This window comes from Zalophus californianus, chromosome 13 (assembly GCF_009762305.2).
Source record: "Zalophus californianus isolate mZalCal1 chromosome 13, mZalCal1.pri.v2, whole genome shotgun sequence".
NCBI classification, from domain to species: Eukaryota; Metazoa; Chordata; class Mammalia; order Carnivora; family Otariidae; genus Zalophus; species Zalophus californianus.
The window spans coordinates 4640256-4656980 of record NC_045607.1 but is presented as its reverse complement, the minus strand read 5'-3'; the positions used below and the strand labels follow the sequence as shown (position 1 = coordinate 4656980).

The 16725-nt window shown below is 45.6% G+C and overlaps 2 protein-coding genes across 2 annotated transcripts in view; both read right to left on the bottom strand.

Annotated features, from left to right (window-relative positions):
- Positions 1-16725, bottom strand: part of MED27 (mediator complex subunit 27) — a 202206-nt gene that overhangs the window by 33445 nt on the left and 152036 nt on the right. The window lies entirely within an intron of this gene.
- LOC118356225 (28S ribosomal protein S14, mitochondrial-like) lies at positions 1651-2323 on the bottom strand. Its single transcript, XM_035723774.1, has one exon. It carries the CDS (start codon positions 2321-2323, stop codon positions 1937-1939), a length of 387 nt encoding a protein of 128 aa, XP_035579667.1. The 3' UTR covers positions 1651-1936.

Below are 16725 nucleotides of genomic sequence, written 5' to 3'. Positions count from 1 at the left end.
TTTTTCTTTTTTTTTTTCTGTTTCTGTTTTATTTTTTAAATAATTTTTATTGTTATGTTAATCACCATATGTCATTAGTTTTTGATGTAGTGTTCCATGATTCATTGTTTGTGCATAACACCCAGTGCTCCATGCAGAATGTGCCCTCTTTAATACCCATCATCAGGCAAACCCATCCCCCCAACCCCCTCCCCTCTAGAACCCTCAGTTTGTTTTTCAGAGTCCATCGTCTCTCATGGTTCGTCTCCCCCTCTGACTTACTCCCCTTCATTCTTCCCCTCCTGCTATCTTCTTCTTCTTTTTTTTCTTAACATATATTGCATTATTTGTTTCAGAAGTACAGATGTGTGATTCATCAGTCTTGTACAATTCACAGCGCTCACCATAGCACATACCCTCCCCAATGTCTATCACCCAGCCACCCAATCCCTCCCACCCCCCACCACTCCAGCAACCCTCAGTTTGTTTCCTGAGATTAAGAATTCCTCATATCAGTGAGGTCATATGATACATGTCTTTCTTTGATTGACTTATTTCACTCAGCATAACACCCTCCAGTTCCATCCACATCGCTGCAAATGGCAAGATCTCATTCCTTTTCCTGGCTGCATAATATTCCATTGTGTATATATACATCTTCTTTATCCATTCATCTGTCGATGGACATCTTGGCTCTTTCCACAGTTTGGCTATTGTGGACATTGCTGCTATAAACATCGGGGTGCACGTACCCCTTCGGATCCCTACATTTGTATCTTTGGGGTAAATACCCAGTAGTGCAATTGCTGGGTTGTATGGTAGCTCTATTTTCAACTGTTTGAGGAACCTCCATACTGTTTTCCAGAGTGGCTGCACCAGCTTGCATTCCCACCAACAGTGTAGGAGGGTTCCCCTTTCTCCACATCCCCGCCAACATCTATCGTTTCCTGACTTGTTAATTTTAGCCATTCTGACGGGTGTGAGGTGGTATCTCATGGAGGTTTTGATTTGGATTTCCCTGATGCTGAGCGATGTTGAGCACTTTTTCATGTGTCTGTTGGCCATTTGGATGTCTTCTTTGGAAAAATGTCTGTTCATGTCTTCCGCCCATTTCTTGATTGGATTATTTGTTCTCTGGGTGTTGAGTTTGATAAGTTCTTTATATTTTGGATACTAGCCCTTTATCTGATAGGTCATTTGCAAATATTTTCTCCCATTCTGTCGGTTGTCTTTTGGTTTTGTGGACTATTTCTTTGCTGTGCAAAAGCTTTTTATCTTGATGAAATCCCAATAGTTCATTTTTGCCCTGGCTTCCCTTGCCTTTGGCAATGTTTCTAGGAAGAAGTTGCTGTGGCTGAGGTCGAAGAGGTTGCTGCCTGTGTTCTCCTTTAGGATTTTGATGGACTCCTGTCTCACGTTTAGGTCTTTCAACCATTTGGAGTCTATTTTTGTGTGTGGTGTAAGGAAATGGTCCAGTTTCATTCTTCTGCATGTGGCTGTCCAATTTTCCCAACACCATTTGTTGAACAGACTGTCTTTTTTCCATTGCACATTCTTTCCTGCTTTGTCAAAGATGAGTTGACCATAGAGTTGAGGGTCCATTTCTGGGCTCTCTATTCTGTTCCATTGATCTATGTGTCTGTTTTTGTGCCAGTACCATACTGTCTTTTTTTTTTTTCACAGAATATTTTTTATTACTCTACTCCTTGCACTATGTATGGAAACAGTACGGTTAATTTTTAAGTCCAAGAAAAGAGATAATTCACAGAGAGCCAGAATTCACTGACTGAAACATCCACCAAATTTCTTAATTTAAAATTAAAAAGTAATTTAACCGTAGGCAGCATCAGGTAGACTAGACTCCCATACTGGACCCCTACAAAACTAGGATTTTGTCTATTAGAGAAGCCTCTTCTTGCCAGAACTGGTTTCCCTGGTCAGTAGGTTCCAGAGCGGGTCACCATATTGCTCGCTGGACCCCCGACAGCTGCCCGTGGTCTGCTAAGTGACGGAAGACAATACGACTAAGCCTCCAGCGCCGCTTTACACCACGTGGACGGGACGTCATAACACACCGATTTCGGATTCGAACAGGGCAGCTATCCCGGGGAAGGGCAGCAATTTCTCCATCGGCCACTTCCTGAAGATCTTTTGGCAAAATGGTATTCTTCCTGAGTGAATTGATCCGTAGCCTCTCATCTGCATATTCATAGGCCATTTTTCGTCTCTTCACATCACGCAACATTTTCCAGTCTATGTAATAACCTCGAACTTGGCCTGAAGGTGATGAAGGAACCATCTGCCGGACGGTCCGCAGCAAAGAGCCCAGCATGGAGGCCGCCATGTTGTCCCAGTACCATACTGTCTTGATGATGACAGCTTTGTAATAGAGCTGGAAGTTCGGAATTGTGATGCCGCCAGCTTTGCTTTTCTTCTTCAATATTCCTCTGGCTATTCGGGGTCTCTTCTGGTTCCATACAAATTTTAGGATTATTTGTTCCATTTCTTTGAAAAAGGTGGATGGTATTTTGATGGGGATTGCATTCAATGTGTAGATTGCTCTAGGTAGCACTGACATCTTCACAATGTTTGTTCTTCCAATCCATGAGCATGGAACGTTTTTCCATTTCTTTGTGTCTTCTTCAATTTCTTTCATGAGTATTTTATAGTTTTCTGAGTACAGATCCTTTGCCTCTTTGGTTAAATTGATTCCTAGGTATCTTATGGTTTTGGGTGCAATTGTAAATGGGATCGACTCCTTGATTTGTCTCTCTTCTGTCTTGTTGTTGGTGTATAGGGATGCCACTGATTTCTGTGCATTGATTTTACATCCTGCTACTTGACTGAATTCCTGTATGAGTTCTAGCAGTTTTGGGGTGGAGTCTTTTGGGTTTTCCACATACAGAATCATATCATCTGCAAAGAGTGAGAGTTCGACTTCCTCTTTGCCAATTTGGATGCCTTTGATTTCTTTTTGTTGTCTGATTGCTGTGGCTAGGACTTCTAATACTATGTTGAATAGCAGTGGTGAGAGTGGACATCCCTGCCACGTTCCTGACCTTAGGGGAAAAGCTCTCAGCTTTTCCCCATTGAGAATGATGTTCGCTGTAGGATTTTCATAGATGGCTTTTATGATATTGAGGTATGTACCCTCCATCCCTATACTCTGAAGAGTTTTGATCAAGAAAGGATGCTGTACTTTGTCAAATGCTTTTTCTGCATCTATTGAGAGGATCATATGATTGTTGTTCTTTCTTTTGTTAATGTATTGTATCACGTTGATTGATTTGTGGATGTTGAACCAGCCTTGCAGCCCAGGGATAAATCCCACTTGGTCATGGTGAATAATCCTTTTAATGTACTGTTGGATCCTATTGGCTAGTATTTTGGTGAGAATTTTTGCATCCATGTTCATCAAGGATATTGGTCTGTAATTCTCCTTTTTGATGGGGTCTTTGTCTGGTTTTGGGATCAAGGTCATGCTGGCCTCATTTCCTTCCATTTCTATTTTTTGGAACAGCTTCAGGAGAATAGGTATTAATTCTTCTTTAAATGTCTGATAGAATTCCCATGGGAAGCCACCTGGCCCTGGGCTTTTGTTTGTTGGGAGATTTTTGATGACTGCTTCAATTTCCTTAGTGGTGATAGGTCTGTTCAGGTTTTCTATTTCTTCCTGGTTCAATTTTGGTTGTTGATACATCTCTAGGAATGCACCCGTTTCTTCCAGGTTATCTAATTTGCTGGCACAGAGTTGCTCATAATATGTTCTTATATTTGTTTGTATTTCTTTGGTGTTGGTTGTGATCTCTCCTCTTTCATTCATGATTTTGTTGATTTGGGTCATTTCTCTTTTCTTTTTGATCAGTCTGGCCAGGGGTTTATCAATCTTGTTAATTCTTTCAAAGAACCAGCTCCTAGTTTCGTTGATCTGTTCTACTGTTCTTTTGGTTTCTAGTTCATTGATTTCGGCTCTGATCTTTATTATTTCTCTTCTCCTGCTGGGTTTAGGCTTTCTTTGCTGTTCTTTCTCCAGCTCCTTTAGGTGTAGGGTTAGGTTGTGTATTTGAGACCTTTCTTGTTTCTTGAGAAAGGCTTGTATTGCTATATACTTTCCTCTCAGGACTGCCTTTGCTGTATCCCAAGATTCTGAACAGTTGTGTTTTCATTTACATTGGTTTCCATGAATTTTTTTAATTCTTCTTTAATTTCCTGGTTGACCCATTCATTCTTCAGTAGGATGCTCTTTAGCCTCCATGTATTTGAGCTCTTTCCGACTTTCCTCTTGTGATTGAGTTCTAATTTCAAAGCACTGTGGTGTGAAAATATGCAGGGAATAATCCTAATCTTTTGGTACCGGTTGAGACCTGATTTGTGACCTAGGATGTGATCAATTCTGGAGAATGTTCCATGGGCACTAGAGAAGAATGTGTATTCCGTTGCTTTGGGATGGAATGTTCTGAATATCTCTGTAAAGTCCATTTGGTCCAGTGTTCATTTAAAGTCTTTATTTCCTTGTTGATCTTTTGTTTAAATGATCTGTCCATTTCAGTTAGGGGGGTGTTAAAGTCCCCCACTATTATTGTTTTTTTTTTTTTTAAGATTTTATTTATTTTTTGAGAGAGAGAGAATGAGAGAGAGAGCACGAGAGGGAAGAAGGTCAGAGGGAGAAGCAGACTCCCTGCCTAGCAGGGAGCCCGATGTGGGACTCGATCCCGGGACTCCAGGATCATGACCTGAGCCGAGGGCAGTCGCTCAACCAACTGAGCCACCCAGGCGCCCCCCCACTATTATTGTAGTGTTGTCAATGTGTTTCTTTGCTTTTGTTATTAATTGCCTTATATAATTGGCTGCTCCCACGTTAGGGGCATAGATATTTACAATTGTTAAATCTTCTTGTTGGATAGACCCTTTAAATAGGATATAGTGTCCTTCTTCATCTCTTATTACAGTCTTTGTTTTAAAATCTAATTTGTCTGATATAAGCATTGCCACCCCAGCTTTCTTTTGGTGTCCATTAGCATGGTAAATGGTTTTCCACCCCCTCACTTTCAATCTGGAGGTGTCTTTGGGTCTAAAATGAGTCTCTTGCAGACAGCATATTGATGGGTCTTGTTTTTTAATCTAATCTGATAGCCTGTGTCTTTTGACTGGGGCATTTAGCCCATTTGCTGTCAGGGTAACTATTGAAAGTTATGAATTTAGTGCCATTGTATTGCCTGTAAGGTGACTGTGACTGTATATTGTCTCTGTTCCTTTCTGATCTATGCTGCTTTTAGGCTCTCTTTTTGCTTAGAGGACCCCTTTCAATATTTCTTGTAGGGCTGGTTTTGTGTTTGCAAATTCCTTTAGTTTTTATTTGTCCTGGAAGCTTTTTCTCTCTCCTTCTATTTTCAATGATAGCCTAGCTGGATAAAGTATTCTTGGCTGCATATTTTTCTCATTTAGTGCTCTGAAGATATCATGCCCGTCCTTTCTGGCCTGCCAGGTCTCTGTGGATAGGTCTGTTGCCAATCTAATGTTTCTACCATTGTAGGTTACATATCTCTTCTCCCGAGCTGCTTTCAGGATATTCTCTTTGCCTCTGAGACTCGGAAGTTTTACTATTAGATGTCGGGGTGTTGACCTATTTTTACTGATTTTGAGAGGGGTTCTCTGTGCCTCCTGGATTTTGATGCCTGTTTCCTTCCCCACATAAGGGAAGTTCTCTGCTATTATTTGCTCCAGTATACCTTCTGCCCCTCTCTCTCTTTCTTCTTCTTCTGGGATCCCAATTATTCTAATGTTGTTTCGTCTTATCATATCGCTTATCTCTCGAATTCTGCCCTCGTGATCCTGTAGTTGTTTATCTCTCTTTTTCTCAGCCTCTTTATTTTCCATCATTTGGTCTTCTATATCGCTGATTCTTTCTTCTGCCTCATTTATCCTAGCAGTTAGTGCCCCCATTTTTGATTGCACCTCATGAATAGCCTTTTTGATTTCGACTTGGTTAGATTTTAGTTCTTTTATTTCTCCAGAAAGGGTTTCTCTAATAACTTCCACGCTTTTTTCAAGCCCAGCTAGTATCTTTAAAGTCATGATTCTGAACTCTAGGTCCGACATCGTACTAATGTCTGTATTGAGTAGGTCCCTGGCAGACGGTACTACCTCTTGTTCTTTTTGCTGAGGTGATTTTTTTCGTCTTGTCATTTTGTCCAGAGGAGAACAGATGAATGAGAGAACAGAATGCTAACAGGTTAACAACGGCCCCAGCAAATATACTCTATACAAATCAGAAAAGACCTGAAACCAGGGGACAAGAAAGGGAAAGAAAGAAGAGAAAAAAAAAAAAAAAAAGGAAAAAGAAAAAGATAAAACAAACAACAACAGAATATGATCAAATATGATCAGGCTAGTGCATAGATCAGTGCCACACAGTAGCTTTTGGGCATATTTTGGTCTGTTAGAAGAAAGTGCCTGCTAAAATTTTAAAGGAAGAAAAACTTATATATGTACAAAATAAGGGTTGATACAATGAATGGATGGAAGATGACTGTAAAGATGAAAATTATAGAAGATTTTATAAAAGGAATTGATAAGATAAGAAGTTGTTTTTAAAAAGGAAGAAGATTTAAAAAGAAAAAGAAAAAAGAAAAAGAAAGAGAAAAAAAGGGAGAGAATGTGATCAGGCAGGAGAATAGAACAAAGCCATACCCTAGTGATTTAGGGTATATTTTGATCTGTTAGAAGAAATTGTATCTCAAAATTTTAAAGAGAGAACAACTTATATATATATGGCAAAAATAAGGGTAACTACTATGAAGGGATAAAAATATGACTCTAAAAATGAAAAACAAAAAATGTTTTTTTTTAAAAAAGGGATTGATAAGATGTTGTTTGAAAAAGGGAAAAAGAAAAATTCCAAAAAAAAAGTTAAAAAAATTAACTTTGAAAACCTAATGAATTATGGTAAAAAAGCCATGAATTCTATGTGCAGTATTCCCCTAGCGCTGGGGTTCTCCCGTTCTCCTTGATCGGTAAACTTGGTCTTGGCTTGCTGGCTGTTCGGGCTGATCTTCTGGGGGAGGGGCCTGTTGCCGTGGTTCCCAACTGTCTTTGCCGGAGGCGGAATTGCCCCGCCCTTGTGAGTCCGGGCTAAGCAAGCTGCTCTGGTTTGCTCTCAGGAGCTTTTGTTTCCTGCAAGCTCTCGGTACAGCTTTGGAGGACCAGGGTGAAAATGCTGGCTCCCAATCTCCGCCTGGAGGAGCTGAGAACTCAGGGCCCCGCTCCTCAGTGCGCCCCCAGAGAAAAGCAGTCACTCCCGTCTCCCCGGTCTCCGGCCGTACTCCGCGCTCACCTGGCCTGTGACTGAGCGTTTCTATCTCTGGCACCCGACCCCGTGTGGAGTCTCCAAACCCAGCAGATCCTTGCGGTGCGCTTCCGCGCCGCTCCTCCCGGGGGAGGGAGGGGAGTCTCCCTGGATCTGCCGCTTGTTGGGTCCCTGCTGGAGGCGCAGTGGCCCGACTGGGCCGCGGATCACAGTTTATGGCAACCCCGAGCTGAGAGCCCGCGCCTCGGCTCCGTCTCTGCAGCTGGCTTCCCCGCTCCGATACCTGGGAGCTCTGCCGCACTCAGGCACCCCCGGTCTTTCTGTGACCCCGAGGGTCCTGAGACCACACTGTCCTGTGAGGGTTCCACCCCCCGCTTAGCCACTGGAACGACGTCCCTCCGCGGAGCCGACTTCTAAAAGGTCCGATTTTGTGCTCCGCGGCTCTAGCACTTGCCAGAAGCGGCCGACGGAGGCCCCCTCCGCCGTCGTCTATCCTCCCGAATATCGCCTCGGATTCACTTCTCCGCACGTCTTACCTTCCAGAAAGTGGTCGCTTTTCTGTTCAGAGTGTTGTTACTATTCTTATCTTCGATCTCCTGTTGAGTTCGTAGGTGTTCAGAATGGTTTGATCCCTATTCAGCTGAATTCCTGAGACCAGACGAAATCCAGGTCTCCTAGTCCTCCGCCATCTTGCTCCGCCCCTCTCTGGGTCATTTTTTTCTACAGCGTTTTCTGCAGTCTGGATTTCGCTGATGGCGTCCCCATGGTGTACTTCATATGTTCCTCCTTACTTTGTACTTCCTGTAGGTTGGCATGAGAGGAGATTCTGGCTTGGGGTGTTTTGGCATGACGAGTTCACGGGCGGTGTTATGGTCTACCAACGGGAGGCGAATGAGCTTGGGTGTCTCAACAGGTGGCGCTGGCAGCTGCTGACCCACTAATTCACCAGGGGCTTCAGCCGGCCACATGCCAATGTGATGGCTCCACCTTTTTTTATTAGTTGGGACACTTTTATAAAAAAAACTTAGCCCCATCTACTAGTTGGCTACTCAGTGATTGAGGTTATCACACAGGAGAGGCAGGATAAATGCTCCATTCTTTCCCTTTATTTACCAGTCTTCAAAACAATGCATCGGTTCACTAGTTTCCTTCCAATGCAGATGGCTTAGTTTTCTACCCACCATTATTATAAACTCATGAATTTCAATATATTTGATGTATTTGTACCTGATACAATTATTAGTCTTATGTTCTTCCTGATGCTCACATTGCCCTGTGGCCCGTGGGCATCTCCTTGGTCGGGTCCTTTTGACACACTCTAGTATTTGTGACAGCTCCCTTGCTATCTGGTACAGGACAGTCCAGGTTGTCTGGTACAATTCCTGCCCAAGGTCACGAGTCAGCCATCTCCTCCACGGCCCTGGCTCTTTTCAGTGGGAAATGGCATTTCAGGACCACGGCCAGGGCAAGAGGGGCAAAGAATTTTGAAGGGTTAAAATTTTTGTTTTTCATTTTATGAATATGAATTAGGTCTGTACTCTCCTTTCCACCTTCCCCCTCAGTGAGCATTCCCACGGCTTGTGCCCCTACTAGCCTGCAGCAGTTTCTGGACAATTCCATTCTCTCTCAAATCGGGAAACTCTATGAAGTTTGTTCATTTTTTTTTTAAGATTTTATTTATTTATTTGACAGAGAAAGAGCGAGCACACTCAGCAGGCAGAGGGAGGGGAGAGGGAGAAGCAGGCTCCCGCTGAGCAGAGAGCCCGATGCGGGGCTCAATCCCAGGATCCTGGGATCATGACCTGAACTAAAGGCAGACATTTAACTGACTGAGCTACTCGGGCGCCCCAAGGTTGTCCTTTCTTATTTTTTAGAAACCCAGAAAGGACCCTGGTGCTCATTTAGGTGGAATACGCATAAGCTTATGGCTTTCTGAATTTTTAACACGGTCATAACAAAACTGCATGCACAACTTTGAAGCCTGACATCACAAGGCTCTGGAATCAGACGCACTTGGAGTCAGGTCTCAGCTCTGCTGCTGGAAAGCTTGACCGGTCATCTACCTTCTCTGAACGTTGGCTTCTTCTCACCCAGCGGAGATCACGATAGCTCCACCTCAGAGTGACTGTGAGAGGTCAGCAAGACAATGCACCGAGCAAGGGTGAGGGATAGGCCCGGCATGGGATAAGTTCCCAGCGGTAACTGCTGCTCTTCGGCCCAAGCCCAGTCTGGATTTGGCGGAAGTGAAATCATTTGAAGTCAGTTAACATCAAAGGTGGAACCAGTTCAGTGAACTTGCCACTGAAGTTAATTTTCCCTTCTGTTGTGGTACCTGGGGCTAAAGGGAAGTTGTAGAGAGTGGATGACAGTGGTGCTGGGCCCTGAGGTATGAACAAAAACGTGCCTTCTGATGACCGACTGCTGAGTGGGAAGTCTGCAAGACTGAAAGTCCGGGCAGTTTAGGGGAAGACATGAATGAAGCTGTCCTGTGGGCTGATCTAGACACACCTTGCTGACACCCAAAAGAGGCCAATTTAGTGTGCAGGTCAGTTGGGCTTCAGTTCCACATCTGCCACTGGGCTGTGTGACTGAGGGCAAGTCAAAGCACCTCTCATGCCTGTTTACTCAGCTGCGAAATGTGGAGGGGCCCGCGAGGAAATCAATCGAGTTGATCCATGTGAAACATGGCTACGACAAAACGCAAGGCTGCTAGCCTGTTTCTCTTGAGCATGGTGTGGTGGAAAGGGCCATAGGAGCCTTTCAAGCTTCATCGAGATGGAGCTTAATGCACATTCTCTAATGTTCTTTCCAGCCCTCCCGTCACTCTACAAGAATTCAGATTCTCATATACCCAGATTGCACTAGTTTCGAACATAACTGGATGCCCCAGGTTGTAATGACCTCGGAGTTTTGGTAGCCTGACATGGCAACGCATCATAAACTGGCCAGTGGACATCGTTCCATAAAGTAGCCAGTGCCGGCCATAGTCCCGGGTGAAACACCCAGTGACAGGGGCTACAGGCTGGTTCTTGGCAACTGCTTGGGATACCACAAATAAAGCTAATGCCATCTGGTAATGAAGCGGGCTTGCTGTTACCAAGGTAACACTTCTATTACTGAGCAGCACATTTCCGAAGAGCTCACTCACTCCTCCTCCTGTGTCTGTCCCCATGAGTGCCCAAATGTCAGGTTGTGAAGAGTCAGAGGAAGCCAGTGGGCCTCCCCGCCGGTCATCACCCTTGCAGGGAGGTGCCCTCAGCCGTGCCGTCACTGCCGTGTCACTTGCGAGGCTAGCTGGGCTCTGGGCAGCTGGGGCTGCATCGGTGGTCTCTGTCGGGTCTCACAACGGTCACCTGCCAAGCTGTATCCCAGTAAGAGAATTTCCAGTTCACGATGGCAAGGCAAGTCACAAGATAAGAAGGGAAAGTGGGAGGAAAGTTGAGGATAATAGCAAAAATATTTAGTTTCGCTCCGCCACCAACTGTTGTCTAACACAAACTTAGCAAATCTGGTAGTTGAGATTTATCTATACTGGCAGACCACATGAGCTTACAAGGTGAGAGAAAGGGATCACTTAAAAGCTTATTCCCTCGGGGTTGGTGCAGGGAGAAAGGCACTTGGAAACTGAGCAGTATCTGTGTCCAGGAGACAGGGAGGTGGGCGTGTCCTGGAGACAGGGGAGGGGAGTGGACCAAAAGCTCTTTTGCATGTGGAAGCCAGTACCAGATATGGCATCCTTGACCAGGCATAAAGCATGTATGTGGGAAGTGAAGGGGGTAGCATGATATTTGTCATTCAGACAAAAGCTGCATGGCTGAGCTCTGCTTCAGGGGAGGGGAATGTTAAAAAAGGAGGGGGGAAAAGAAGCCAATCATTTGGCCATTCACGAATGTTATTTTCCAAGTATAAACAAGGTAAAGTGTAATACGTAGACATGCTTTAGGGGTGTGCTGTATTTTAAGTGATGTTTGTCAAAGTGTATTTGGAGGGTGAGGGATAGGGAGGGAGGGAGTGGCAGAGAGGCATCTCTACAGAGGCTCAGAAACAATTTTTCTTCAGTACAGTGTATTTAAGAGTCTTCTTCGTACTAATTCCAAATAAAGAGGAGGATAAAGTGAACGGTTTCAGTAAGCATTTACTGATACCTGTGTCTGTGCCATGTGAAGCCCTGGGTGAGGATGTGGATTCAGAGAATCATATAACCTTAGATCTGGAAAGGACTTTAAAAAGCATTTTTCCCAACTCCCCCATTTTTAAAGGGGCACATTCAGTGTAACCTAACCTGTTAAGGTTAGAAGGAGGTTAGAGGAGGTTAGGAAGTGTCAAATATGGCTCCTGCCTTGAAGGAGGTGATAAAGCTGGCACATGCCTGAATTAACTGCAGGGCATATAAGTGCTATACCAATGTGGGGCTCACGGTGTATGAAGAATTTTGGGGAGGGCAGTGTACTCCTTCACTGAGCTGTCTGGCATCATCAGAAAATCCTTGGTTTGGCACCTGTCCAATTTAGCAGAAAGGTAGAGCTGGTTGTACAGACGAACACTCCACAAATGGTATTTCATGGAACATTCCTCCAAGAGATGTTCTTAGATGAGGCCTAGAAAAAAATGTCCACTTCCCACCCAGGCTTATCCCTGACTCCTGGGAGTCTTCCCCCACATACTGCAGCCTCACCTCTTGACTTAGGACAAGGACAGGGGCATGCCCAGAAGCCTGCAGCTTCCCCCTTTAAGAACCCGGGACGCAGCCCAGCCGGCTGTCTTATTGTCATTCTCAAGAGAAGGCAGCTCAGGTTTCAAAAGATTTGAGTCCAAGTTCACTGCTTTTCTGTGCAGAGCCAGAAGCATGCCTCTCACTGTTCCCCCTTCCCACACTGAGCCCATGACCCCATACCAGTATCTCTGAATCATAAGCAATGGCGACCACAGAGCCTTGCTTCATCTAATCCTCCAGCCACCCCGCTGTCTTTTCTGGGTCTCTGGTAAGTGGCTTGAAACCCTGCTTCACGAGACTTTTGGTTTCCCTCACAAATGGCTTTAAACTCACACTCCGGATCCCATCTATATGACCCTATTAAAGCACTTGTTTCATCTAATTTTAACGTTTTTTTTTAATTTTTATTTTTTAAAAGATTTTATTTATTTATTTATTCATGAAAGACAGAGAGAGAGAGAGGCAGAGGGAGAGGGAGAGGGAGAAGCGGGCTCCCTGCTCGTGGGACTCGATCCTAGGACCCCGGGATCATGACCTGAGCCGAAGGCAGAGGTTTAACCAGCTGAGCCACCCAGGTGCCCTTTAGTGTTTTTTTAAACAAAACTTAGCACTCTGACTTCTGCATAGCTGCTAGGTATGTGTAGTCCCAATACTCATGGTGGGCGAACTGTTCTCCCAACAGCAGGCTTCCAGAAGCCGCAGTAGTGAGGGGGACTGGCAACTAAGAGGTACAGAGGGAAACGGGCTGTTGTTTCCTTCTAGGAAAATGCTAAAACGGGATATAGCTACAAGGAAACGGACACAGACCCACCCTGAGAAGCTGAAACTCTGGCAAGGCTGAGGCGCAGATCCATTATCTGTCAGTGGCCTGCAAGAGGAGGCAAAGAGCTGGCCGGCAACAGAACTGTAAAAGGGAAACGGGTGATGTGACTTGGAAACCAAGGGGTCAAAGCAAGGGATTGTCAGAGATAAGAAGATGTTCTTGTGGGGGCGCCTGGGTGGCTTAGTCGTTAAGCGTCTGCCTTCGGCTCAGGTCATGATCCCAGGGTCCTGGGATCGAGTCCCACATCGGGCTCCCTGCTCAGCAGGGAGTCTGCTTCTTCTCCCACTCCCCCTGCTTGTGTTCCCTCTCTCGCTGTGTCTCTCTCTGTCAAATAAATAAAATCTTAAAAAAAAAAAAAAAGATGTTCTTGCATGCCAAAGGTCACTCGTTTTATTCAACGGGATGGACCTCCGATGATAAATGCAATGTAATGAAATGCAATATAAGGAAAAATGAAACCAGAAAGCAACCCCAACGTATGGACTAAACTTGTGATACAGAGTCCTCACAGCCCCAAGACAGGAATTCTATTTTTCCTTTTGACAAAGACCCGGGAAAAATGAAGCAGATAAGCTGACTTTAGATTCTGTCTACCAACAAGTCAGAAAATCAACTTGCCAGCAAGGCAAGAAGGCATGGGAATTAGGTTTATGAACTTTGGGAGAAACAGAGACCTGAGCTAAGGTCTTCGCTCTGCCCCTTCCTGGCCGTGTGACCTGGGACAAGTTACCTGGCCTGTTAAGAACCCAATTTCTTGCCTGTAAACCCAGGATAAGGCTGTTGTGAGAGGAAATGATACCAGACACCTGATAACAGACAGTGCTCAGCACTGTGATTAAAACACAGCAGGTACTCCAGCAGAGGTCAAGCGGGGTTCCTCCCACTGGTCTCCTCGTCACGGGGGAAAAGCAGCATGGAGCCCAGAGACCCAAGTTCAAATTCTGCCCCTGCCAAATACAGAGAGCGGGGTGGCCCTGGGAAAAGCAACCCACGGGGAATCCTGGCTGTCTCATCTCGGAAACGGAACCTTTATGTGAACTGGAAAGCTGGTGTTACTAGGTGCCTGGGGTGAGGGGTGGTCACTACTGGCCCTTGCTACATGGTAGCAATTGTTTTTAATAATTACTAAACATTCTGCCTAACAAGATGAGGTTTATTTTGCACTCAGTGGCTTATTCTGTTGATGAATGAATTGGACTCATTTGCGAAGGAGCGCCCATGTTAACCATTTGGGCACCTGCTCCTCCTGAACCCATCCATCCCTCTCTTCTAAAGTCAAACCTAACCTGGCTGGAGGGGAACACCAGAGAGGACTGACTCATTTGCCAAGTCCCACCGAAAGGTTTCATGAGAAGGATGGCCTGAGAAATAACTTCCTATTTCACATGCTAAACATAAATCTCCTCATAATCTTCTTACCCCAGCTCCCTTCAGGTCCCCCTCAGAACAATAACAAAAATTTACACACGAGGTAAAAAAACCAGAGTGAACAGAGAAGGGCTGTCCGTCCTGATCTGGGTCTCCAGGTACCTCTGGGCTTCTCTTGTCGTGTTAGGAAAAATCCTCCAGATTGTCAAAATAAAACTTAGCTCACTTTAATTTATAAAACATATCTTCCAACTGTGTAATAACAGCTCGTCTGGGAAAGAGGAGAGTGAGGAACTGACACACGGCCTGCATGAAAACAGGGTGTCCCAGTTCCGGAAAGATTTATGTGACTGCAGTGGGGTTCAGGTTAGTTGACGAAAGGAGAAGCTGACTACTGTGTTCGCAAGTTTCTCCTACCAGATCTGAAGAAGGATCCTCAACGACAGGCATGCTTTACTCGTTCCCTATACTGAACACACAGGTAAGGAAGCCACCACATGCAATGGTCCTGCCTCACCGAGCCTACCTGCGCCAGGGAAGCAGCTGTCCCCTGCACTGGGGGAGGCCCGGGGGCGGTACCTGTCCAAGGGCGACCCTATTTGGTGGCCTGGAACAGAAGGCTCTGCCCACACTGCTGGGCCAATTAAACTGCCTCCTTCCAGAATTCGGTCTGCAGAGGACGGAGAAGGGTGGGAAGAAGGCACAACACCCCCATGAGAAGGAGGCCATGGAGGAAGAGAGGGAAGGAATGAACGGGTGGGGAAGGAGGAACGCAGAAGGACAGACAGATGCACCCTGCAACCCAGAGCTGCCTTGGACCACGAACAGCTTGCACTTTCATTCCCCCTCTCCCTCCTTCTACCCAACAGTACCTGCTCAGTGTGTAGTCATGTGCAGGCTAGGCGTCAGGTACACGGAGATGGAGAAACACACACTCACAGAGCTAACAGGCAACAAACTCATATATAAAGAAACATGATTTGCAAGAAATTCTGAAAGAAACGAAGAAAAGGGGGATGGCTTAATGAGAGATTACTGAGGTAATACCCATGTGTGAAAAAAGTGACATTTAGATCAGATCATTTAGTTCACTCAAATATTTATTCAACAGACGCTCACCCACTATGTGCCAGGATTAGACAGGGAGTGAATGACACAACGTCTCATGAGTGGACATTCTTTAGGGGGCAGGTCTGGGTGGACAGCAAACAAACATAAGACCATTTCACTGCATGGGGCTGTGAAGACAATAAAGCTGGACAAGGGGGTGGTTCGAGTTGGGCTGAAGCCAAGCCAGTCTGTGTATAGTGCTGGGGCATAGCAGCCTGGGCTGGGGAGAAGCCTGTGTGAAGGCCTGAGGGGAAGAGGAGCTGGCGTCCCAGGAGCGGAAGGCCAGCGGGGCAGGTGGGAAGGTGGCATGTGCTGGCTTGGCTGGTGGCAGGCCAGGTGGGCCATGAGGAGCCTCTGAAGCTCTGATAAGGAGTTTACCACTTTGAGTCTGGGAGAAATGGGAAGTCACTGTAGGGTTTTTAGCAGAGGAATGACAGGTTTGCTGTGTGCTTTTACAACACATGCCCCTGGCTGCTTCATGGAAGGAGCAAGAGGAGAAATGGGGGGACACTGAGCAGGAGTGAAGCCAGCAGAGACGGTGAGAAGCTGACGGATTTAGGACGTAACTGACACGAACTGCTAGAGACTGGATGTGAGGCAAGAGAGAGGGAGCTAGAAGCTATGGAGGCTTCTAGGTTTCTGGCGGGAGAACCAGGTCGACGGTTTTGCTATTTATAAAGATGAGAAGAGGAAGAAGAGGGGGAAACCAGGGAGTGGGGAAAACCACTTCCTTTTTTGTCAAGCTGAAGGTACTTTTGAACTATCTAAATGGAGAGATGTCAGATGGGCAGTCTGGAGATTAGGATTCACAATTCAAGCTTATGAGTGAGGGTAACAGCCGCTGGTTTTCGAGGCAGCCTGCGTAAATGCGCAGGAGCTGAAACCTCATCTTAACCCACACCCCCGCGTGGCACGATCCAGGCTCTGAAGTGCTCAGAGACGCTCTTCGCTGGAGAGGCAGGTCCGACTGAAACAGGAACTATCCCTTTGATGAGGCAGACTCCAGTCCAGGAAGGTGGTCCCGGAGCAGATCTGCCGCCTGCCACGAGCATTGGAATGGTACCCACAGAGCCCTGTGTGGCACACGTAGCCCTGCTACATTGCCACTTCTTCCATCGATACCCCGTTAGGCAGCACTTGGCTTTTTAATATTTCAACTATAGGATGTGTGCCAACTTGACCTTGATGTAGAAAATATTAATTCAAATCAATACAGGGACAAAGTCACTTTAAAATCCAATTAATATGAATGGGAAAATATGTCCCACAGTTCTGAGAGCTGAAAATGGAACAGTTGCAAGTTAACAACAACAAAAGAGACATCCACACAAGCCCGGCTGGTCCTTCTGTGTTTGATAACACAGCTAGTGGTGTCCTTAAATACATGCAGCAGTTAGAAGACTGACAACCTTTTTTTTTGAGGGG

Coding starts and splice junctions, on each gene's coding strand:
- LOC118356225 (XM_035723774.1), bottom strand. CDS start 2,323: ATGGCGGCCTCCATGCTGGGCTCTTTGCTGCGGACCGTCCGGCAGATG.